Source organism: Colletotrichum spaethianum (assembly GCF_022836535.1).
Source record: "Colletotrichum spaethianum MAFF 239500 DNA, contig37, whole genome shotgun sequence".
NCBI classification, from domain to species: Eukaryota; Fungi; Ascomycota; class Sordariomycetes; order Glomerellales; family Glomerellaceae; genus Colletotrichum; species Colletotrichum spaethianum.
Window position 1 is genome coordinate 22,320 of NW_026054807.1, and position 25,462 is coordinate 47,781.

Below are 25,462 nucleotides of genomic sequence, written 5' to 3' on the forward strand. Positions count from 1 at the left end.
ATCACTTAAACTACTTACTCGTGGCATAACGATGCGTTATCTACTGGGTGTTTAAACTCGAGCTGAATAAGATCTTACCTAAAAACGCATGGGATACCAAGGTCACAACCAAAGACTGATTCACTTCAAGCATCTCAGTGATCAGAGCAATAGTACTGGTGACATGGCCCCAGGCAGGCCAAACATGCCAAACGTGGTGTTGTTGACAGGTCATGACAACTTGTATAGTCGTTAAGTTGTATGTTCAAAATCGGAAGACAAGCTGGAATGGACTTCAGATTCCGAGACGAGCCTAATATGCAAATAAAATAGGCATTACTTAAGCTTTACGGTAATGGCGCTTATCAAGTTCTAGGCAATTAAGTGAGACAATCAGAGTCACACGAAGGGGGGACGGTTCGGTTCTTGTACCGGCCAGGCCGTTTAGTGGTCCCGGCTCCGGCTCACCGTACTCAATGTGGATCTCCAAGAACATCGTCCATTGAGTAAGGCTTATTCTACTGGCAAAGAACCAAACAGACAAAAGATGGATCTAGCGGTCTGAGCAAGCCACACAATACAGACTACCTATAATAGAGAACATCGTTTACAAAGGCACGATGAAAACGGGTGTGAACACGTTTTGTGATTCGGAACAGCGCTCTGTGATTGCGCGTAGAAGCAGTTTAACCTTGGAAGAAATGTGTACTATATACACGACATCGTTCAGCATCACGTTTAAGCCAAGACATCCGCTAGATTCTGAATTTCAGCTGCGATTGACATCAGGTTTCCATCCGAACCACAATCTTCTCACCTGATACACCCTTACTCGCAAGCAACTTTAAGCCTTCTTGAATAGCATCAAACCCACCGTCTAGTATTCGGACAGGATGATGATTCAGTTTGCCCTCATGCACCAGCTTCTGCGCAACTTCCCACAATTTAACGCCAAAAGCACGAATCTTCTCATCCGGCTGGCGCGCGTATGGCACCGGATACGTACAACCTTCGCCAAAGATGCAGGGTGCGACAACGAAGTCTGATGTAACGACCGCGCGAGTTCCGGCATGCCTAGGGAAAGGCTCAAGTGCAACGTAGTTCCCCCCTGTGCGCCCCATTGCGTTGAAGCACACAGTTGTAGACTCAACGCTGGAAATGCAGTCCAACGCATACTTCAAGTTGTTTTGAGTGTGGATTTTCTTGGCAATAGAAACGATTAGCCTCTGAGTTCTATTTCAGTGTAATAGGAAAGAGAGCAGCAGGGACTGTTTACAATCTTTTGTGTGACGTCCTTGTCTAAGCGATCGAAAACTTCCTCAGCACCATTCTTCCTTGATAACTCGAAGTGTTTTTGTGAGCAAACCGCTATTGGCATCAAGCCCGCGCTGTGTATAGAATATGTGGTCAGATAGGCATCACCGAAATGTTCAATAAGACAAGAAGCCTAACTAACAGCCTTAGCAATTGCATAGTGATAGTAGCCGTCGCAGTACTACTGCCGTAGACGAGAACATGCTTAGCTTTCGCAACAGGTTCGTTTGGTAACGGTAAACCTAGCGACTTTATGGCTAAACCAGCGGTACATATCCCCACGGGCAATGACGCTGCTGCTTCCATCGTCCACGACTCCGGAACCCTCATCCACATTTTGCCCCGCGTCACGGTATACTGCGCGAACGCCCCTTGTTCTGGCGTGGCTTTGAACATCTCGTTTTGCGCTCCGCATACCCGATCACCTACAGCAACGCCGACCGCGGCTGGCCCTACTGCGACAACTGTGCCAGCGAAATCGCTACCCATGATCGCACATGGAATGGCAAAATCTGCCTTCATTTTCGTGTTACTTGGGTTGAGAGCAACGGCTTCGACACGCACGAGAGCTTCATCGGGAGGTAAAACGGGACAAGGCGCCTCCTCCCACACGAAGAGCTGCTCCTTTTCGTTCATTACGAGGGCCTTTTGAGTGGACGGAGGCGAGAACTGACTGGATTGTATCGCCATGCTGAGTGTATTGGGCAAAAACTTGTCAAAGTGTGCTTCTTGGTAGCTTGCGAATGCCAATGACTCCAGGATGGTCAACAGCTTCGGTGCAGCAAAAGGGCGAGCACTTAAAGTCTCGGATATACGCCTATTGTTTCATTACATAGCCTGTACCCAATATGTATCTGCGTAACGCTCATGATTATCGGTAGTTAGTCTAGGTACATGGAGCGCACCATTCACAGATACACCCGGAATGTTGATTCCCACTACGGATACTCTGTACTTACCGCTGAACCTTGTGCAAAAACCCTGTTTCTATGCGGGTACACTAGTCGAAGGCTCACCGTCCTACCACATCGTAAAGCAAGATGACATAAACGCGCAATGCTGCGCAAGCATCAACTTTATTGCTGAACCATGTGCAAACCCTCATTTAGCCAGGCAACATCGGGCGGAAAGAGGAAGTGTTGCCGAAGAGCACATCCTTGATCCCCGGACTCAGGCTGTTAAATGCGGATATGTCCTTTCTCCGTGCACGGATGGACGAGCTGTGATGTACTTACTTTTACAGCGTTTTACGAAGCTAGAACTCTTGTGCGAAACGTGCAGGCCTCCGGGCTACTCCCCAGTCGTGTGCGCTAGATTGTACCATCCTGTTAAACCTTATTGACACTACGCGTTCATACGTAAATCTGTTTTTCGTAAGCTTCATATAGACAGGACTTGATTGGGATAGTGCGGGACGCATATGAACGCCGAGCTATCCGAATAATTGGCACAATCTATCTCCACCTATCATGAATGCATTCCCCAAAGCCTTGACAGGACAGATTTGTAACCGCACCTACATATGCGAATCGAGAAATTTTACTAAGCGGAAAGCATAATGGAAGAACTCCCATTGCGGCCACTTGGTAAGCGTGCAATAACCACGCCTGCACCCAATCAAAGGTCAAAGCATAATCGGGTTCTAATTGTTGAACAGGCCCCCTCGAGAAGCACCTCGTTCACCAACACGAAGTCGGTTACTACAATGTCCTGGTAGTCTTTGCAGAGTATTCCCTTCCTAGCACGACACCTGGCTTCACAAGCAGAGACATGCTTGGCTTGGTCTACTCGGCCTTGAGTAAGACGTTGAGATATCATCCCATCTTGGGAGTTGCACTGAGGGACGAAGATGGTGCACAGCCAAGCTTCAGCAGGATTGAACGCATCGACTTGAGAAGAGTTGTAAAAGTCGCCAGAGCAGATCTTGCCTCAAATATTGCCGCCTTGGTACAAGCAGAACATCAGGACCAGTTGGTGCTACGGCACGATGTTCCTCTATGGCGTTGTCTGCTCGTTCTACCGGCTGAGACTGTCGATCAGAAGCTTGCCATGTCTTTCGTCCTGGGTCTTGTTTGTCACCATGTTGTTGCAGATGGCATCTCAACGATTGCCTTTCACAAGACTTTTCATCGGTGCTTAAACCAGCTACTTTCTTCTTCGGCAGAGATAGCCTTGGGGGGTAAACGTCTCAGCCTCGTAGGGAACGAGGTAGTTGTGGTACCCAAACTCCCATTGGTGCCCTCCTTAGAGGAAAGCATGACATTCCCCATGTCTCGGTTGTACATCTTGCGCGTATTATTCAAAACATTCGTCTATGCTCCTGTCGACCCCTTAGAGTGGGTTGGACCACCCATTGGAGACGCGCGGCCGCCTTTCAGCAGCACGAGGTATTTCCATCTGGCGCAACAGGAAACCCGCAACGTCTTGCGCCAATGCAGACAGCATCAAACAAGCATCACAGGTCTGTTAACGGTTCTGGTGGCCATGGGTTTATCGGTTCTGCATGCGCCGAATACGCGTTTCACGGCGTCCGTACCCTTCTCGCTGAGGAGGTATATGAAGCATTCCCAAGACGACATGGGCTGTTTTACCAGCATTGCGGAGCCGCGCTTCTCTGCAGACGCCAACCCACCACCGGGCTACATTCCGTGTCAGCGCACTGCCACTACTACAGCCCAAGATGCTGAAAACACGTCGTCTTCCACCAAGGACACGAAGCTGTGGGCATCTGCGAGCATGTGCAGACGACTTCTGCGCCAGCGGAGCGCTTCGACGACGAACCTCACAAATGGTATCCTGAAACTTATAGCCGACTATCGCAAAGGATTCCGAGGCATGAGTGGAATTTCCAGGCGGCATGCCTTTACCTTAACCAACCTCGGGGTTGTAGATGATCAGGGTTCGCAAATTGACGATCGAACTACTGGGCCAAGGGCCAGTGTTGGCAAGTTTGTGTTGTCGGCAGGGGCAGTGGCTAATGGATCGCCTTACACCGTTTGTGTGATTTCTCAGGCCGGGGGTTGTATGAGTATCACGGTGAACTGGGAGGCTGGTGTTGTAGAGAATGAGAGTGCGGAGTGGCTTTTGGCTTTTCTCGAGAGGGAGCTGCACCGATTATCAGACCAAGTCAAGTTTACTGTGTCTTCTAGGCTTTGAATGATATTCTACTGTAATTTGGTTGAAAGCTGTTGTAGTGAAGTGCCTGAAAGATTTATTGATTTATTGAGTCGAACTAGACTGCTTTAAACAGACAAGAGAAAAAAGAGATCGTCAAAAACCAGTGTGATAGGGGTCATCAATTAATATACTCCAACTTGAACTTCACATCAGATGTACTACTCTACGGCCATAGGAGGTCTGGCCCGGACATACTAACTTGCATCATGCACATGAGTAACATCAACAAGCTACCAAAGATGAGAGACAAGTCTAATTACTCTCCACACGAAACTAACAGGCCATTTAGATCACTGGCAGAAAGGAAACGCACTCAATATATTGCCAATTCTAGAAGAACCGCCAGACGTAAGCAAGCACGGGTGAACCCTGCTAGACAGCAACTCTCATTCTACCAGCGTCGATTCCTCCCAGTTTGTAGATGCTTTGCCAGCCTTGTTTGTCGGTGCCGTTCGGCGTCTGTTTGGGCGGGAGACCAAGTAGTGCCCGCTGACGATTGGACAGCCTCTCTTTGGTCTCCTCAGAGAGGAGAAGGTCATGTTTCTCCATTCTCTGGACGTAGAATCTACAGCAGGTCAAGCAGATGATCGGCCGTGAGCTATCCGTCTTGTTGATACCTGTGGAGTGCCAAGTACGACTGTCCAGCAGGAGGCATGAGCCAGCCGGTGCTGCTGCAGGTATCGAGCCTCCCTATTCAGCGTAATTTAGTCAGCAATTCATTCTTTCGGGGCGTCTTTGAAAACAAAGCTAGATAATAAGAAGGCTAGGACTAGAAGGGCCTTTACGCACGATGTCGCGTATGTGCTCGGGGCCACGTTCTTGATGTGTGACCCAGGGTAAATGCGGGTGGCGCCCTTCTCATCGGTGACGTCGGTCAGATACCAGAACGTCGTCAAAAGGTAAGGGTGATTGGTCGTATTGGGTGTCATGTCCATCTGATCTGTATGCATGTAAATCCCGGATGTGGACCTCGGCGCCACGATGTTTGCGGTCATGGCGAAGAGGCCGAATTCCCTACCAAGGAACCAAGGCATGACTGTGTCGATCAAGGGATGGTTTAGAAGGTCCAGGAACTCGTCTCCTTTGTTGACCAAATTCCTTATTTCATTACATTAGCAGTGACAACGCGTATGACAATCTGAGAAGTTAATAACGGGGATGCAGGACATGCTTACCACACGCGCTGATCGGGCTCGTCGTCGGCAGATTTATGGGAATTTGCCATGTGAGCTATGCCGGCCTGTTTTTCTCCCGCTGCTTGTTCTTCTAGTGCAGTCTTGATCACTTTTACTTCGTCCGCTGTGAGGGCGTTGGCGACGAATGCGTAGCCCCATTTCTCAAGATCACTCTTGATTTGCTGGATATCTTCGGACAGCTTTGGCAGGCTCTCAGCATCTAACTCTTCGCTGCTTCCCACTGGTGCTGGAGGACCCTGTACGGAGAAGCGACTGGCAAATGCACCAGGGCAGGGAGGCCGAGCGTAGAGCCTGAATGCTTGCTGAGGGTTGATGCGGCCTTCCATAACATCAAGCACATATTCAGGCTTAATGGTACTCGCAAGGTCTGGTTGGGTGTTTTCAGGCAGTATTTCAAGGATAGTGGCTCGATTCGACCGGGAATCAATAATAATCGAATACAGTGGCTGCTCCTGGGTGTCGTCTGCGAAGGAGAGCTCTACAAGCATGTTCAGTCCATCAAAAGCCTAATATACAAATTGGTCAGTCATAAGGAATACTGCAGTCGGACTACAGAGGTCTATTTTTACCGCCAGTCTCTGTTTAATTAGTTCACAAACACGCGAAACATGGTTCGTAAACAGTTGCGATTTATCGAGCTTTGATACATCATATGGCTTGTCGTGGAATCGCAGGCTTCGGGTACGATTTGAAGACGGCTGTGGCAAGCTGTAAGAAGCCATTGTGGAAGACAGAAGTAAAGAACTCTCTGTACCAGTGTAGCTTTTCCCAGCAGACAAGCGGCACTTGAGGAGTTCGTAGAAGCACAGGTGCAGAACGTGGGTGTGTTGACATATCCGTCCCAGAAAACCGACTTCTAGTCATGTGCACAATGCCCTTCCCCGATAATCTCCAACTAGCAACAAGACTCCAAAAGGTTTTTCGGCTATAGAGCTATTAAACTTTCCCATAGAAAGGCATACCACGTCATCTACCCCAGACCTTAATACAGCGGCAAACAAATCGAAAGAAAAGGTTTCCACATGCACCACCGAAAGTCTCTAAACCTTCATACTTCCAGGCAACGGATGTTAAAGATGCAGGCACTGCTCCTCGCTTGCAGATGCTTTTTAGGCGCGCGTTTTGGAATTTCCGATTGTGTTGAATATTGTACATTTTGAACCAAGGGCGCGATTGGCAACTCTAACAACTACTCTTGGTTTAGGATCCAGACAGCTCCGGCCACAAGTGCCGCAAAACTTTGATTGTGTCATAGCAGTCCCAAATGGCTGACTACAACATTGTTTCAGTTTGTTCTTGCAGGATCCGGAGTACGGCCATGTACGTTAAGGAAATGTAACTTCTCTACAAACGGTTCTGGTCTCCCACCGAACCAATAACAGTCGTTGGAGTTACCACCGAAGTCAGCGTTAACAGCTACACCACAGAGACCATACAGACTTCACCCCTACATGTACTCATTTAGGGTGAAATATTTCCTGTTTAAGTAGTGTACGACGTACAAGCTGTATTTTGGAATTGCCGATGACTCGATGACACCTCAAACGTAATTTTGAATTGTCGGTCCGAATGCAAGAACCGGCCCAGGAAAGTTAAAACAAACACTCTCAAGATTTGATTTCAACCGGCAGAAGCATCATGATCACGAGAGCTGTATATTTGACAACATTCAATTATAATTTGGACCTAATATTTAGGTGCTCAGAAGTATGGTCCGCTAAGCACCACGAAATCAGCACCCATGAAACCGGAGCCAAGACTTGGATATAGCGATATGCTTGTATTACAAAAGTGAACTCACAAATGCCGAGCGGAAATCGCGCCTAAGATCTTTATGATAGCTCGAATGTATATACTACGCATTGTAGCACCCTATGAAGTAACTAGAGTCGAGCCGTGACTACGTAAGTGCCTCAACACAAGTAGATGACCATCGCTCGACGTTAGGTATTCTAACTCGTCAACGGCCCATCACTCTTCTCACCACACGATATAAACGTAGCTATAGTGAACATTCTGTGTTCTGATTTATACTTGCTAGGGGCAAGCTCATTTCGTCTCGATCAAATCCGGTATTTTAAGATTATCTTCGTGATCGGTCATGAACAGTTGGTCCTCTGCTAAACAGCCAACATAGCTAGCTCTCAGACTATTCTCGTCATTTGGTGATATCAAGATGTTCGACCGCGAGCCCATCGCTATTGTCGGGAGTGCGTGTCGCTTTGCCGGTGGTCTAGACAGTCCATCCAAATTCTGGAAGTTCCTCCAGCAGCCTGGAGACCTTCAGAGTACGGTTCTCAAGCAGCGTTTCAGCGCTGACAAGTTCTTCCACCCCGATGGCATGCACCATGGCAGTACAAACACAAGATATGGGTATTTCTTCAATGAACCTCTCGGTGCTTTTGATGCGCCGTTCTTCAACATCCAGGCGGGCGAGGCCGAAAGCATGGACCCACAGCAGCGCCTCCTTTTGGAAGCGACATATGATGCACTCTCCTCGGCCGGGCTAGTTCAAGATCTTCAAGGGTCTGATACAGCTGTCTACGTTGGGCTCATGACGCACGACTTTGAAACAATCAAAACACAGGACATTCATCATATGCCAACTTATTTCGCCACGGGCGTTGCCGCAAGCATTGCCTCAAACCGATTGTCGTATGTTTTCGACTGGCATGGTCCTAGTGTAAGTTTCTCTGTCCATCTCATTACCATTGAATACAACGGCTTATCCTGACGTCGCGCCCTCAGATGACAATTGATACGGCTTGTAGCTCGTCTCTGGTAGCAGTCCATCATGCACTGCAGCAACTGAGAAGTGGCCAGAGTAAAGTCGCGGTGGCTGCCGGTGCGAATATGATCATATCTCCGCGTATGGAATAACCTAGACACAATCCCTTGACACGGAGTACACGACACTGACTTGAAAATGGGTACCAGTGAGCTATGTTTCAGAGAGCAAACTGAATATGCTCTCCCCAACCGGTCGATCGCGAATGTGGGATGCTGCCGCCGATGGCTATGCGAGAGGAGTCAGTATTCCGGCTGCATACACTCTGCGTCTTGCATCTGCACATCTATTAACTGAACTCACAATAAAAACAGGAAGGCGTTGCGGCTGTCGTTCTCAAGACGCTACGACAAGCTCTGAGTGACGGCGACCACATCGAGAGCATCATCCGCGAGACAGGCGTAAACCAAGACGGCAAGACGACTGGAATTACAATGCCGAGCCACCTGGCACAAGAAGCATTGATTCGAGAGACTTATGCAAGGGCAGGACTCGATTTGAGTCGCACTGATGACCGCCCTCAATTCTTTGAAGCCCACGGTGAGTCGTTGTGGGCTTGATATTACCCACCTAAGGCACTTTGGGACTATTGAACTCACAAATCTCATGAACCAGGGACGGGAACGCCAGCAGGCGACCCTCAAGAAGCCGAGGCTATCGCGAACGCCTTCTTTGGGGACAAGCTGCCCGACACCACGCAGCCCCAGAATCTGCTGGTCGGTAGTGTGAAAACGGTGATCGGCCATACAGAAGGGACCGCTGGACTAGCCGGCGTGCTGAAAGCTTCCTTTGCGGTCCAGCATGGTGTGATTCCTCCAAACCTACATTTTGAAAAGCTCAGCCCTGCTGTACAGCCCTTCTACCATCACCTCCGTATCCCCACGGAAGTGCAATGTTGGCCCCAGGTTGGACCGGGTCACCCTCGCCGAGCCAGCGTGAACTCGTTTGGTGAGTTGCGAAAACTATCATCCATACATATGTAGCGACTCGAAAGGCTGACGAAGTCGGTATATGTACACAGGTTTCGGTGGAACAAACGCACACTGCATCATCGAAGAGTATGTGGGGCCCAGTGACGTAGAGAAGCAGCCCTCAAGTACTACGTACGGCATGCCTCTCGTCTTGTCAGCCAAGTCGCAGCGTTCTCTCAAAGAAAACATGGACGCGATGCTCCGATTCCTCATGTTAAATCCAAACATTGACATAGCAGATCTAGCTTGGACATTGACGCGCAAGCAGGCCGTGCTGCCCGTTCGTCACGCAATCTCAAGCCACACGCGCGAGGGCGCCTGTCTCGCACTTGAGGCGGCCATCAAGGACAACTTGGGCTTAGACTTCAGCTCCAATCGTAGCAACAAGGGCCAACCCCAGATTCTGGGCATCTTTACTGGACAGGGTGTTCAGTGGCCGGGCATGGGCAGGTCGCTTCTGGCCTCCATCCCTTGGACGCGAGACATCATTGATGAGTTGGATATCTCCTTGCAGACGCTTCCAGCAGATTACCGTCCCGCGTGGACGCTCCGGGAACAGCTGTCTTGTGAAGGGGACGAGTCCAATGCGGCGGAGGCGAGCTTCTCACAGCCACTCTGCGCTGCCGTTCAGCTCGTGCTGATCAGGCTGCTCGAGGCTGCGGGCATCAAGTTCACGGCTATTGTCGGTCATAGTTCAGGAGAGATTGCCTGCGCGGCTGCTGCAGGATACATCACGCCTTCTCAGGCCATCCGCGTCGCTTACTTGCGTGGACTAGCAGTCACCAAGTCCCACGCCGGATCTCTCAGCGGCGCCCGGGGCGCAATGCTCGCGGCTGAGATCACACACAAAGACGCCAAAGAGCTGTGCGGCATTGAGGAGTTTGAAGAACGGATCTGCGTTGCTGCATATAACGCGCCCACCAGCGTGACGTTGTCTGGTGATGCCGATGGTCAGTGTGCCTCTCTCCCTCCACGTGTATCGTTCCCCGTATGCGTGTCCATGGACCTGACCATGTCTGGGCCGAGCTAACCATCTCCGTATATATCAGCCTTGCAACATGTCGAGGCCATCCTCAAGGACGAAGGTAAATTCGCGAGATTCCTGCGCGTCGACAAAGCCTACCACTCTCACCATATGGCCCCGTGTAGCGACACATACACCAAAGCCCTTAGAGACTCTGACTATGCCGTCAACGCCGACTCCAAGTCGTCCGCATCGAGCTCGCCTGTTGCATGGTACTCGTCCGTATACGAGGGGAGGCTCTTGAAACGTACAGACATCACAGCAGAGTACTGGACAGCGAATCTCGTCTCCCCAGTGCTCTTCTCGCAGGCTGTCGAGCGTGCTGTGGGCGACCACAATGTCGCCTGTGGTGTCGAAGTGGGTGCCCATCCTGCTCTGAAGCGACCTGCTACTGCAACCATCCATGCCATTTCCAGCACGGATCTGCCGTACACAGGGTGCATGAAACGAGGTCAGGACGATACGGATGCGTTCGCGGAAGCATTGGCCTATCTCTGGGAACGATTTGCCAACTTCAACATACTCGACGCTGACCGCTTTATGAGAACCGTGTCACCTTCAATGAGGTCTCCTCGCAGCCTCACCAAGATCATTCCAAGGTATTCATGGGACCATACGCGAACACATTGGACGGAAACACGTGCTGTAAAAGCTTTTCTTGCCGGGCCAGCCCCCCATCTCCTCCTGGGATCCCTTCTTCCGACGACCACCGACTCGACGTTCCAATGGCAATCTTTCATCAAGCCCCGGGACGACAAATGGCTTGAGGGCCATGACCTTCAAGGCCAACCTATCCTCCCCGCCGCCGGCTATGTCGTGATGGCCATGGAAGCAGCGCTGCACGTAGCAAGGGAGCGTGTTACGCAAGATGTGGACGTCACTATTCTCGAAGTACTGGATCTGAGCATCGACAAGGCTATCTCATTTGACGACAAGAACAGCATGGCTGAGGTGCTTGTCACGCTTAAAGTGATACACCAAGATGTTGAGCAGCTGTCGGTGGAATTTCGTATCGACTCTGCTCTTGACAGAGAAAGAAAACCATCCACTTCGGCCACTGGCCGCGTCGTCGCCACGTTTGGCCCTACCTTGACCTGCTTGCCGCAACGAGGCCTGGATAAGCCATTACACCCCAACAACATCGACATCAACAGCTTCTACAAAGAACTTCAATTCCTGGGCCTCGACTATACAAATAAGTACCATGGTGTCCACGAATTGCGACGAGCAGACGGCAGAGCTACGGGACGGCTCTCGCATTACCGACTTTCAAACAGTTCCTTGAGGGAGATAATTCTTCACCCAGCCACGCTGGATACAGCTTTTCAGGCCATCATGGGCGCCTTTTCATACCCTGGTGACAAAGCTTTGAGGTCCACGGTTGTTCCCGTGCACATTGACAGAATTGCCTTGGTCCCTGGAGCTTGCGCCTCCGCATTGCGCTATTGTGATGAAGCCAGTGTACTATTCAGCGCTACATGCTCGTCCTTCAAAGACTCGATCCTTGCTGGAGATGTCGAAGTTTTTGATGACAGCTCCGCTGTTCTTTTTCAAGTGGAGAATATCGTTCTTCAGCCACTTTACAGACCAGAGCCGTCCTCTGATCATCTCATGTTCACCAAAACAGTGTGGGGCCCGTATTCACCAGATCGCATCCTAGATCGTCCAGAATTTTGGGCTACTGATGAGGATAAGCGCATGATACCTGTCATTGAGCGCATTGTATACCACTACGTGAAGAACTTTTTAAAAAAGCTCACACGGGAGGACCGCCGGAATGCAAGTCCCGGACTGCAGAAATACATTCATTGGAACGAGCAGGTGCTGGCAAAGGCTCGAAAGTGGAAGACCACTTTCTATGAGACAAATTGGGAGATGGACACAATGACTGACATTAAAAAGCTTTGTGAGGAGTAAGTTTGACTTTTCCCAGTCGTAAGAGTGCGCGCGCAGCGAAGCACATCTCGCAAGCGGAGTCTAACACCAAAATGCAGGAATCGGTATCACCCCTACGTGCGCCTCATCAAGAGGGTCAGCGAAAATGTGATTTCCACTATTCGCGACAATACGAATCCTTTTCTTTGGATGAACGCGGATGGGCTGCTCAGCGAATTCTATGCCAGTCCTCTCAGCAATGGGCCGTGTTGGAATTATGGCCAAGATCTTGTTGGCCAAATTTGCCATCGTTTCCCCAACATGAACATCCTTGAAATTGGTAGGGTGCACCTGGCTAGTCATCTTTTAAACCGATTACTCAACGATTCCACATACTGACGCTCAAACCAATATGTAGGCGGCGGCACGGGCTCAGCTACGCGTTACATTCTTGAAATTCCCCAGCTGGGTTTCAATAGCTACACCTTTACGGACATCTCAGCATCCTTCTTTGATAAGGCGCGTGAGGTCTTCTCCCAGTACAAAGACCGCATGGACTTCCGGAAGCTCGACATCACTCAAGATCCAGCAAGTACCTCCCGTTTCATTCTCCATGTCGTTTCTACCAGATAAGAAGCAGGTGTTTTGCTCTTTTAGGTATCAAGATATAGCTGCTAACAGCGCTTGAGCTAATAGGTGCAGCAAGGCTTCACACCACACTCGTATGACCTGGTTGTCGCCTCATCTGTTCTCCACGCAACACCACATCTCGTGGAGACTATGACGAACGTAAGGTCTCTGCTCAAGCCGGGGGGGCACGTTGTCATCGCAGAAGCTACGTTCAAGGAGTATTTGCGCACAAGCTACATCTTCGGACTCTTCCCCGATTGGTGGTCCGGGTACGAGGACGGCCGTATCCTCGACCCTTTTGCATCATACGAGGAGTGGGACATTATCCTGAAGCGAGCTGGGTTTTCAGGAATCGACAGCCGCACTTCTGATCGCGAAAGCTGGGTTTTTCAAAATTCGCTGTTCAGTGCGCACGCCATAAACTCCAAGGTGCAGCGGCTAGACAGCCCGCTTCTCGCGGTGCCTAGTCTACAAGATAACGGGGCGGACATGCCGCAGCTAATTCTCGTTGGTGGCTGCTCTGGCCGATCGTCAGCCTTGCTGGACAAACTTCAAGACAAATTGGCCTACCGGCGAATCCTACGTTTTGACTGCTTGGAAACTGTGGTCAAACAGTCAGCGCGGTTGGAGATGGGGTCTAGTTTCGTCGTGGTATCGGAGCTTGATGAGGAAATGTTCGACGATCTTGACGATGTCAAGCTCGAAACTGTTAAGTCGCTTTTGTCTGGTGACTACGCCAAGATCGTCGTCTGGATCACGGAGGCGGCTTTTACGCACAATCCTCGCCAGGCTATGACCATTGGTCTCCTCCGGACGATACAGCTCGAGAATCCGCAGATTCACGTCCAGAATATCGACATGGACAACACTGAACATTCAGACTATCCCATACTCATCGTCGAGCACCTTATTCAGCTTGAAGAGATGACCAAATCACCCGAGGACAGCAGTAGTTTGTTATGGACCCATGAACCCGAGATTTACCTCGTCGACGGACGTGCTTGGATACCTCGCGTCAAGCACGACACAGCGCGCAACAACCGCTTGAACTCTGCACGCCGTGTTATTCTCGCGGATGCCCAGCCAGATCATACTCCCATACGCCTCCGTCTAGCTGCGAATGGCGCGTCTTCGTATTTTGAGTTCATGGACACGATGATCAGCCCTTACTCATCATCTGCGCAATCCTCATTCTCGAGTCTGCATGGTGATCTGGTTCAAGTCCGGGTTCACTTTGCTCTCACCGGGGCCATTCGCGTTGGCACTCTGGGCTTCTTCCACCTGTGCCAGGGTATTGCTACAGAAACCAAAACACCCGTGGTAGTGCTGGCAGATAGCAACGCTTCCGTCGTCCATATCCCAGCCAGCTGTGTCTTTACTTTACCGTCTGGAGACAAATGTATTTTGCTCCACGTTGTGGCTTCTATCATAAGTCAAGGAGTTCTGAGCAGCGCGGTCCCTGGTACCAGTGTACTCGTGTTTGATGCACCGCGGTTCTGTGTGGATGCCATTGCAAAACAAGCCAAGGAGAAGAATGCCCAGATTCGCTTTGCTACCAGCCAAAAACCAACTGGGATAGAGCTCAGCTCAACTTTCTCATCGACTCACCTAGATTCATGGGTATCGGAAAGGGCGCTCAAGAAAATGATCACTACGACAGCGTCTATCTATTGCGATTTTTCACCTGCGACCGAGAACAAAACCGTTACCCTCGGCCGTCGCCTGGCCAAGATACAACCACCACATTGTGCAAAGTACTGCCTTGCTCACTTTTTCGCAGAACGTGGGTCCGCCACGTTGTATGGAGATGCTCACTGTCGTGACTTTGCTATGGCTGTTGAGCAGGCTGTTCTCGCATCCTCAGGAGCTACCAGTGATCACATCATGGGAGGGACAGCAATCATCAAGGTTGCTGATATACAGCACCACAAAGCCCCCATGGACCTCGCCACCATTGTTGACTGGAGGCACGATGGCAAAATTCAAGCCCGGCTTCGTCCTATTGACGCGGGGAGCTTGCTCGCTCCAGACAAGACCTACCTTCTTGCGGGACTTGCCAAAACGATGGGCCGATCATTGGCCCGATGGATTGTTTCACATGGTGGTCGCTATGTTGTTCTATCTAGTCGTCACCCAGAAGTCCCAGACCGCAGATGGATCGAAGAGATGGAAGATCTTGGCGGTCATGTTACAATTTTACCCATGTGCGTCAAGGCAGCCGCCCACCCGCATTCTGTTCCCAACCCAGACAGCCCCAAATACTGACTGACATGTTCATTATCTAGGGATGTGTCCAACGAGAAAGACGTAGATGCGGGTCTGTCCAAGATTCGCGATACTTTGCCACCAATAGGAGGAATCGCTTATGGCCCTTTGGTCCTCCACGACACGATGCTCCAGAATATGAGCTTGGCGGATATGAATTTGGTGCTGAATTCCAAGGTTGTTGGCGCGCGTCTTCTCCACGAACGATTTTGTGATGCAAACGCAGAAACACAGTTGGAATTCTTCGTCATGTTCTCATCCGGGGCCACTGTGGGCGGCAATCCCGGTCAGAGCAACTATAACGCGGCCAATGCTTATTTGCAAGCCCTCGCACAGCACCGGCGGACAAAGGGACTGACGGTAAGTCAACTTCAACAACCGTCCCATCGCTCTTGTTCTCTTCAACAAAGAAAAGAAGAAAGGGGGGTGGGCAGAGAAGGAAGATGCTAAGAATTTAGGCCTCAACGATCCATGTGGGCGCCGTGATGGGCGTCGGATATCTTGCCCGAACCCATTTTGACGAGCAACTTCTCAAAGTCCACGACATGGGCAAGCTCGCAGAAGGAGATTTCCACACTCTATTTGCCGAAGCCATCGTCTCAGGGCAAGGCGTACTTGGGCAGGACGAGAGCAACTCCATCCGTATGTCCGTTACTGATATGTCCGACATTGAGGTCATAACGGGCTTCCCGGTATTCGAGGCAAAGCACAAAAATTCCTTCAAGTTGTGGGATAACCCTCGATTTGGCCATCTTCGGACACCCGAAAACCAATTAGGTCATGTGGGCCAAGGGTCCTTAGCAAGCAGGGTTTCGATCAAGGACCGACTGCGCGAAGCAGCAACTATGGAAGAGGCCAAAAAGGCTACCATAGGTGAGCCGAACGTCCTAAAACACCCCCATCCTTACTTGATCAGAGAACACAGCTCTAACGTTTGTGGTTTATCAAGATGGGCTCGCCCAGAAGACGCGCGACATCCTCCTTATCCCTGCGGATCAAAGTGTTAATCCCAGTGCCGCACTCCTTGACCAGGGCATAGACTCGCTCGGTGCTGTCGCAGTATCCGGATGGTATGTGAGAGAGATTCACCCCATCACCAGGGTAGACGCAACCCATCAACTTATACTACTCTTCCCCATTCATCGTCTACGCATCCATTCACGTTTATCAAGCAGTGGCGCTGGGACTTTCAGGTCTGCAAAAACGCCTGTGAAGAACTTGACAGCCCACAAACCTGCGACATGAGCATATCACATGGCTGACATTTCGTTAATTATAGGTTCTCCCAAGAACTGTTGGTCGATATACCCATTTTGCGAGTGCTCAGTGGTGCTTCTCTCGAAGACCTTGCTGAGGAAGCCGTCAAACGCCTTCCACGTGACGCTATACCTCTGATTGCTCCCGACACAGAATGCTGCCAGCCAGAGGCGATGGCAGGGTCCACCAGCCAGAGCACGGCTTCGAGCAGCGCAGACTTATCATTGTCATTTGATAAGCTGGCAGTGGATTCTTTCGGGAGCAGCGTGACCTCGTACGCAAGCGGCGAAGATCAAGCCAGCGCAACGACCTTGCGTCGGCATCCCCTGTCGCTAGGGCAGGCGTACTCATGGAAACTGCAACAGCAGCTCTCGTACGATCGTACCATCTTCCATAACACTATCGCCTACCTGTTCGAAGGCTACATAGATTTGCAACGACTCGGCACTGCCGTGGACGAAGTGCTACGCAGGCACGAGATTCTTCGCACTGCGTTTCTCACTGACCTCGAGCCCAATAAGGGCGATGGTCTAGGCCAAGTTATACTGGAGACACCAACATTGAGTTTGAATTGCACAACGGTCGCTAATCAAGCCGTGGCCGAGGAGGCTTTGAAGCAGCTGCACGAGGAGGCTTACGACCTTGAGTCTGGCAGGCCATTCAAAATTGTCGATTTCCACTGGTCGTCAGCCCATCATCATCTTCTCGTGATCGCCTATCATCGGCTCGCTGGGGACGGCGCGACCACATCTGTGCTCCTCTCTGAGATCTCTGCCGTCTACAACGGCGCGGTACTCCCTATCACTGTTCCACAGTTCTCCAAGATTGCTAACAAGCAGCGCGCCGACTATGAGCAGGGACGGTTGGATTCTGACATCGCCTACTGGATTACCCAGTACAAGAACAACGTGGTGCCCATCACGCCCGTTCTTAGCCTCCCACATTGCCAGCACTCCGACAGGAGCAATAGCCCCCCATTATCTTGGTCTCAACACACAGGCGTCTTCCGCCTCAACTCGGCCGTCTCCGCACAAGTCAATGAGGCGGTGCGGCGGCAAAAGGTCCCGCGCATGCAGTTTTTCATGACAGTCTACGCTGCACTCCTGGCCCAATTAACGAACAAGACGAGCATTGGTGAGACCGAAGCCACCAAGAGCGACGACGACGACGACGACGACGACACAAGAATGATAACCATTGGAGTCGCAGACATGAACCGCGCTACGGTGGAGGAGATAGCCGCGATGGGCTTCTTTGCCAATTTGTTGCCTGTACGCATAGAGACAAGAGAAAGAGGAGGCAGATCATCGTTGAGTCCTATCCAACAGCTCGGTGTCGTCAAGAAGGCGATGCGCGGGGCAATGCAGCACGCGCGCGTACCGTACAGTGTGTTGCTGGAGCGGTTGCCAGTGGTCCCGAGTCCCGAAGTACTTGCCAAAGACTGGCCGCATGCGCCACTATTCCAGGCTGTGTTCGACTACGCTGGGGGTGAGGTTGAGAGCGTTCGCATTGGCAACGCAGTCATCACAGAGCAAGGCGGCTTGCAGGCTTCTGAGCTTGTTTCGCGCGAACGAACGCCGTATGACGTGGTGCTTGAAATTTGGGACGATGCAAAGCGCGATCCACTGGTGATTGTAAAGTTGCAGTCTTCTCTTTATGGTTCCAAGGACGTTGCCGTTTTCCACAATGCATTCGTTGAGCTTTTGACAACATACTCGACGGATCTGATGGTACTGTAAAGCATGATGAGTCTTCGTAATGGACTATTAGGTTCTTTGGGCCGTGGAAGATGCGACGGGCATACGGACGGATGTGTTAGCAGATTGTTCCAAACAAAATGGGATATAGTTTCCCTCTACCGCTTATTCTGACCATGATACAACGCTATTGCTGATTCCAGGTCCTCCAAGCTCGACTTGTCCCCACATGTATTTATTAACACTGAAGCCTGCCGCCTCCTCTCCAGCTCTATTCGTTCTCATTTTACCGACTTTGTATGGTGCTTCTTGGTCTAGGAATACTTCATGTAGAGGCTTGGTATGCATAAATACGTATGTTAGTTTTGATAAACGCTCGAGGTTTTCTGGAGGTTTTTGGCCTCGTAAGTAAATCGGACCTATACTACCGAATGCTAAGACCGTGGGAACCCTATAGACAAAACAACATATTCGTGTTAGCTCGACGAGTGGCAACGACTGATAGACCGGCCATTGGTGGGATGGGTGGATGAATGCAAGTTGTGGCCAAAAATGCGTGCCTGGCTCCTGTGTTGAACATGGCGAAAATGCGAATTTGTGAGAATTTTGCAAAGAGTAGTTCGAGACAGGACTAGTGGTTAGCAGCTATTTTCAAGTATTTCGAAAGCTTGTTGATTCATTTTACAGTGTTCGTACATCAAAAGTGTATATCTTGCACTGGAAATTGGAGCATGGACTCAAAAATGAAACGATTTTCGGCAGGCGCACAAACGATGGATATATGAATATATGAAGTTGTGAAGTCCACGACCACAGAATCAGTTCATAATTGTTGACCCTATTTTCAGTTCGAGACTTCCAAGATACTGAATGAGCCCAGTGAGAATGTCGCACTAGAACTACAGGAAGAAATGCATAAGGAAGGCCCTCCCATGAAGTGACAAGCTGTCTTCAACCATGCTAGCGGAGCGTCATCAACATTGTCGTTGGGCCGATTTCACTTACAAGAGGACGAACAAGTCCATCAAATACCTTCAACACCAAAGCATAAAAGCAGAAATTTGTTCCTTTCCCAGAGAACTGCTCAGTCATCATCAATACCGAAAGTCTCACAAACTGGTCGATCATATCAAAAAGCAATCCTCAAACCTTTTTACTAATCTTACCCCTCATACCTCATGTTATTTTCCACTCTCACTACAGCCAGTTGTTTCCTCGCCCCTGAGGCCATTAAGAAGAGGCATTTATAAGCATATTAATCAATTCCAAAAACTGTTAACTATATACTTTATATTTTATATATAACATAATAAAGATTCTTATTTAGTTCAGCTTAATAAATAATAATAAGAATTTATTTTATATAATAATAAAATAAAAGTTATTTTTTTATTTACTTAATTTAACTTAATAAGTAATAATAAGTAGAATTAAGGCTTTTTAATATAAAAGACTTTTTAGTATAACCCTTTAAGTATCCCTAAGGATTTCTTGCCTTATATAAAGTATAAGACTACTTAGTAGCTTAGCTATAAAACCTAAGTCTTATCTCTTTACTTTTACTAATCTATAATTATATAAAATAATTATATAAATTACTAAGTAACTACTAATTAATATTAAAAAAATTTTTTTTAAAAGAACCTATTTATATAATTATACTTAAATTAAAAGTTAAAGTAAACTAAAAATATATTTTTTATAATTATCTTCTTACATAGTTATAAGACTTAGCTTTTATATATAAGATATATGATCTTATACGTCCCTAAGTCAGTTTAGTATAAATATACTTTTAATCCCCTTAATAGATAACCGAGAGCCAAATATCCAGTCTGTGCCCTCTGCTATGATGTGTGTCCCTGAGTCGTGCGTATCGTATAACCAGCTGGTGCTGTTATTCCAACAGTCTTTATATGCAACTGAAGCAGCTCAGATCATATGCACGCCGGCGAACCTTCTGATGCCTTGGTCAGAAAGTGACGAGAAAATGGTAGCATTCATTAACTTTCTAGTGTAGATGAGTGTTCTTGTAGCAGATGCAGAATGTTGTGAAAGTTGAAGATAGTTTGTTGCGCGGCGACAACAGCACTAATAACATTCATTGTTACATCTCGATCTAAATGTGGTAGTGGAAGGGCGAACGGATTGTGAAATGGTGTGGGAGTTGAGGCGCTGACTGCGAGTTTTCAATCGATTTTCAAAGGCATTCTGAGGTATTAAAATTTACCGTTGTAAATGACTGATTACATTTGGGTTACCAAAAAGTTCATTGGCAGCTTGAAATGCTTTGACAACATCAGAGGAGTTCGCGATGTCGCCCGAAATGTTCACTTGATTGTCCTTCTCATCTTCCTCGTCCACTGATCACGCAGCGAGGGCAACCTTGTAGCTTTTGGAGGCAAAGGTCCGAGCGACTGCGTGGCCAATATTTGGTCCGATTCTAAGGATGAGGAGGAATAGGAAATTGGCAGATATGACTTTGAGTGCAGTATGAGGTCAGAGTATCTGGATGTAAGTAGCAAACCTGCTGTCTGTTATATATGTAGGCAACTAAATCACGGCCGACTGGCCTTCAGAGAGGTTGAATGTCACATTAGTCAAACTCCTGGACTCACAATAGTCTTGCATGTTGAACCATTGATTTATCAAAAAAAAAATTCGTTTATAATGGTCGTTGCGGGCTTCATCGTTATTACTCTGGGCCTGGATTTCAAAGCAAACCATTGGAATGACCCGTCATACTATAGATAGGCGGTGCGTCACGCGATGCTGGATAGCTTAACTTACCAGACCTCAAGATCCAACACCGGTTTCCCAGCGATTTATCTTGTACAGTCAATAATAGCGCTCTTTATAAACAAGCAAGACGAACAAATAACACAGTTTTTTCTTTTTCAAAAAAAAATTTCGTACGCCATTTTCAGGAAACGCAAGATTCTTTTATGCTGCCAGTTTTTTCTTTTCTCCTTTAGGTATAGGTTTTCTCTTGTGTACTAAAAACATGTGTCTCTTGCTAACTTAGTGTCAGAGGCGTCTGGCATCAGAGTGAAAAAGTCAATGATAAGGCCACTTAACGGTCAGGTAGGTATTGTAACATCATTTGAATCTGGCCTGCTTATACGTGGCCCAACAATAGGGTTTTCTCCCTCATCCGGCTGACTGACAGGGGCCCACCGGCATACCCCCCGTGGGTCCTTGGCACGTGGCCTGGTTTGCGTATAAAGTCAATTCTCTGCCCGAAACTCCGCCTGAACATTCGGTCTAATTTATTGCAACCAATTTTCTTAGGTTTTGCTGTTCTAACCAGTATTATTACATGACCGTACAGTTTGACTGTCTGAGAGAAAGGTCGAAGCCTTGTTGCCTAGGTGCCGCAGTGACTTCAAGCCCGATGATCTTCTTCGATCTTTCTTTAGTAACCCCGCGCTGACTACCCCGAGTCCCAATCTCGCGCATTAGTCTCATATCACCACTCATTGCAGCATCATAGATCGCATCCCTCCCGTTCCAACCCGGGCAAAACCACATCTTCACCTCCGGGTCAAATCCACAAGCCACGACGCCGTCTAAGCTTCCGTTAGCCGTCAACCGAAGGTAGATGTACCCGGCGAAGCTACTCTCCCCATCCGTGATAAACATCAGCCTCTGTGGGTTCCACATCCTTGCTGGGACGGCGGATATGATCTCGATGGATGAGGACAAGATATGAAACCTTATGGCGCCATGGGTGACGGACCTCATCTGCGTAGCTATTTGAGTAGCTGATTCCGTCTCTACATGTTTCTTGATGTAGATTGTGTGCGAAGTTTGAGGTGAGTTTTGTACGAGCTTGACGAGTGTGTACGACTTCGCACGGAGGAAGACGCTGCCGCCTTGATCTTCAAGGTAAAGTCCGATTTCATTCCGTGAGGCATCGCCGGAATGATGGCATCCGAGGCCGAGGATTTGGGTGTTATTTTCCGCCATTGTTGTTTCGGCCACTATGCGCAAACCTTTATTCGTCATGGCATACTGTTTTGGGAACCAGTCAGCTCCGCGATAAGCACCATTGCCCACTCATAGAATGAAAAGCTCAAAAATCAGGTGCACCTACTTCGGGGTTATACTTTGTATCTCGACTCAACTCTAATTTACCCGAATTTTTGAACTCATGAGGCGAGCTGGCTAGAATACCGCGATACCCCGGCTGGTCTTGCGCCCCTAACTGTTCGGAGGAGCACATCCACGCAAAGAGACTGAGATCATTCGTTTCCTTGATGATTTCCTCCTGGAGACGCATAAAGGCATTGCTTCCCTCGCCATACAACATGGGCATGTTGACGCCAAAAATGCCAAGCAAGCTGTAAGCGCGATCTTCCTCTCGAGTCGTGACCCGTGTTGCTGCCCAAGACATTCGAACTGCCACCGGGATACTTGAGAGAAGTATCCCAATACTTGGTCCCGGAGCAGAGCCATGGAGAAGAACTTTCTCGCTGATGCCAGTTCGGGCATGAATCACATCGCAGAGTTGGACAACAGTACCAATAGGGTCCCAATCTCTATCGAAAAAAAGAATCTCCCTTGGAGCGACGAGCTCTTGCAATGTCCAACCGCGGGTAAACCAAAGAGACTCTGCAAAGGGCTGATTTGTTCCTACATCGGACAAGAAAGCGTAGCAAGCTGATGCGTTGGCATACCACTTGAACATAGAGTTTATGGCCTCGGAGAGTTCTGCGCTTGAAGTCTTGTCTATGCAGCAGGTATCGACCCAGGCGTAGTTGTGGCCACGCTCAAGCGCGATGCGGCAGGTCTGGCGGATCTTGACCCATCCGCTCTTCTGGGCCAGTGTCATGTGATTGTTCATTACATCTTGGTAAGTAACTTCGTCGGCTTCCCATCGATGGGATAAAACGACATAGGATTTGGGTACTGAGGAGCCGAAGAACTCCTCGATCTTCAGGGTGGAACAATTAAGGAGCTTCATCAAGCTACAGGTGCGTAGGTTGTCAATCTGGAACAGATTCTGTGAACAAGTTGTAATCACATAGCCGCAACAAATTCTCATGTCGAGAGAATGCGTGGTCCAGACAGCTGATGGAACGCAAACGCACTTAATCTACTTTGCCGCAGGCGAGCCTATCAGAGCCCAAGGGTTCAGTTGTTGCCTAGCGATAATGTGGACTGGTGTAACCGTTCTTTTTCGTATGAGCCAATCACAAAGCAGACTCTATTACCACTCTTTGGAACATATTATGTAAGGGATAAGGCGAAGTAACCGCCCAAGGAGACACAGGGCCATTAGCTGGGGTGACGGGATGAACGACTTGTAAGTCACGTGATAGCAGGGTGATACTGACAAGGCATTGGTGACCGCTTTCCAGGTGAGTCCTCAATGGAAAGCGTTGTGACAGGACTATCGGAGTATCGTTACAAATTGCGCTTCCTTTTAGATAATAGTTTCTGAGTAAAGAGGAAACCTCTTTTTGGTTTCTCTGATTACATGTCCCCAGCCTTTCCATTTGGATATAAAATTGATGAATCATGCTGGCCAGTTTCTAAATGGTATTTTAATGCCTCTGTAGGCTTCTCCGTAGGTAATTGGATGTTCCAAGGACATGTCTCACAGACAATGTCCTAAGCTCTGGACATATCAAAAGGTGGCCTTGGCATCCGTTACATCATCTGCGATGATGAGGAGCCAGAACTCGGACTCAATTAGCGGTTATGGAAAGGATATGATGCTGGGTTGGCTAAGAGCCATAGTACTGCGGGATGAGGACTAATGGTGTAGCAACAAACTATTGTTAACGAGACTTGCTAGAAGCTTGATATTATTTGTCAAGCTAGGCTGGGAACTTTTGAATTTCCGGAAGTGGCTCTATTTCTTTACTCTGTGGATTGGCAGGCAGCAGTTCCAGTTGCAAATATGCCAACATCCCAATCTTCGACATTCAGGTCCACATGGCTTAAGTGGCTACTCTTCTCTGGCATACAAGCCAAGACGGGGACATGAAGTTACACCCGGTGCACCAGCATCAACACCCACTGACATCCCTCTCCCCAAGGTGAAGCCCATTTTCATCTCCCCTCGCTACTCAATTCTCACCTAACTTTACTCGGCCACGCTACCTACTATAGCAACAAATCAAATTTCGATATCCTACGTTTCTGAACAACAAAAAACCGACCACGTTCAACCAAGTGTGTACCCAAGCTTTCCACGTCTTCTCCAAAGTTCCAAAACTCAGTTTATGATTTTGCCTTTCACGTCAATCCTGCCACTCACTTTGTCGCGGTCGAAAAGGGCCACTTTCACAAACAGGGCAGGAAGATAGGACGCGCAAGCTTGACCCCCAAGAAAAGTGCCCGCAGTCTCGTCCCGCCCCGCGACGTGCGGCGTGAAACCACCCGTGCCCAAGTTAATTTTGGTCTGACGTGCGTCTTAAAAAGCTTTTCTTCACCACTGGGAGTTTTTGAAGTCCCGGGCGCGCACTTGAATTCTACACAGTCGATGAGGATGGCCGGAGTGGTGTCTTCTAAGCCATGATACGGCGCAGCATGGACGGCAAGACTCGCTATTGTGTAGGCACTGCAGATATCTGGAACCAGAAGTTGCTCATACTCTGTCAAACATGGTGAACAACACGTGGAACCTTCTTGTTATATACAAGAGCTGGGCATGTGTTTCCGGAGACATGCGCAGCTCACAGAGCTTAATTGCTATAGGCTGTTTATTCAAAGTGCGCAATACATTGCTCTACCTTGCCGGTCTCGGGGAGGATGACGGCATCTTGCAATTATTTATTTTTAGTGTTACCTTCACGGATTGTGTCAGAACACCGTTCAACCATGTGACTTTGACGAAGCCTCACGTATCGGTTCAACAACACCAGAGTCCAACAGGGCCCAAATTCTCATTTTGGAAATACTGTTCGAGAGGCTGGTAGGTTCTGACCAGCTTCTCGTCACAGGAATCCTGGTTAATTCTGGTTTCAGAAATGGGGGGATTTTTTTGTTGACGGGGAGGAGGCAGGAAAAGAAATAGCTTCTTCTGATGCTACTCTTTTGAGTAAGCTCGCAAAAGAACTCATAGAAATATAGAAGTACAACGAAATTGTTGGTAAGGGATGCAAAACTAAAGCCCATAAGCAGAGGCACAAGGTGCCCCGGGTGCGCAAAGGGCTCAGTCAGAGGACGAAAGAGAGCAAAAGATCGCTCATTGAATTGGGTGTAAAACGGCTTCAAATAGAAGCTTTGGGAATAGTTCTGATTTTACGATCTGTTGTAAGTAAAGACGAACCCCTGCA

The 25,462-nt window shown here is 48.9% G+C and overlaps 5 protein-coding genes across 5 annotated transcripts; 1 reads left to right on the plus strand and 4 right to left on the minus strand.

Annotated features, from left to right (window-relative positions):
* Nucleotides 1-764: 764 nt before the first annotated feature.
* ColSpa_10600 (deshydrogenase mlcG) lies at nt 765-1,983 on the minus strand (the record flags this gene model as incomplete). Its single annotated transcript, XM_049276812.1, has 3 exons — nt 765-1,181; nt 1,256-1,367; nt 1,436-1,983. The coding sequence occupies 3 exons, from the start codon at nt 1,981-1,983 to the stop codon at nt 765-767; spliced, it is 1,077 nt and encodes a 358-aa protein (XP_049132769.1).
* A 3,203-nt stretch (nt 1,984-5,186) lies between these two features.
* ColSpa_10601 (uncharacterized protein) lies at nt 5,187-5,504 on the minus strand (the record flags this gene model as incomplete). Its single annotated transcript, XM_049276813.1, has 2 exons — nt 5,187-5,217; nt 5,260-5,504. 2 exons carry the CDS (start codon nt 5,502-5,504, stop codon nt 5,187-5,189), a joined length of 276 nt encoding a protein of 91 aa, XP_049132770.1.
* A 137-nt stretch (nt 5,505-5,641) lies between these two features.
* ColSpa_10602 (uncharacterized protein) lies at nt 5,642-6,154 on the minus strand (the record flags this gene model as incomplete). Its single annotated transcript, XM_049276814.1, has 1 exon — nt 5,642-6,154. The coding sequence occupies one exon, from the start codon at nt 6,152-6,154 to the stop codon at nt 5,642-5,644; it is 513 nt and encodes a 170-aa protein (XP_049132771.1).
* A 1,688-nt stretch (nt 6,155-7,842) lies between these two features.
* Nucleotides 7,843-18,215, plus strand: ColSpa_10603 (lovastatin nonaketide synthase mokA; the record flags this gene model as incomplete). Its single annotated transcript, XM_049276815.1, has 14 exons — nt 7,843-8,349; nt 8,415-8,535; nt 8,604-8,695; nt 8,769-8,994; nt 9,070-9,402; nt 9,476-10,375; nt 10,475-12,362; nt 12,390-12,664; nt 12,743-12,939; nt 13,021-15,158; nt 15,240-15,579; nt 15,678-16,092; nt 16,136-16,412; nt 16,499-18,215. 14 exons carry the CDS (start codon nt 7,843-7,845, stop codon nt 18,213-18,215), a joined length of 9,426 nt encoding a protein of 3,141 aa, XP_049132772.1.
* A 4,033-nt stretch (nt 18,216-22,248) lies between these two features.
* On the minus strand, nt 22,249-23,007 carry ColSpa_10604 (vegetative incompatibility protein HET-E-1; the record flags this gene model as incomplete). Its single annotated transcript, XM_049276816.1, has 1 exon — nt 22,249-23,007. One exon carries the CDS (start codon nt 23,005-23,007, stop codon nt 22,249-22,251), a length of 759 nt encoding a protein of 252 aa, XP_049132773.1.
* Between the last annotated feature and the right edge of the window lie 2,455 nt (nt 23,008-25,462).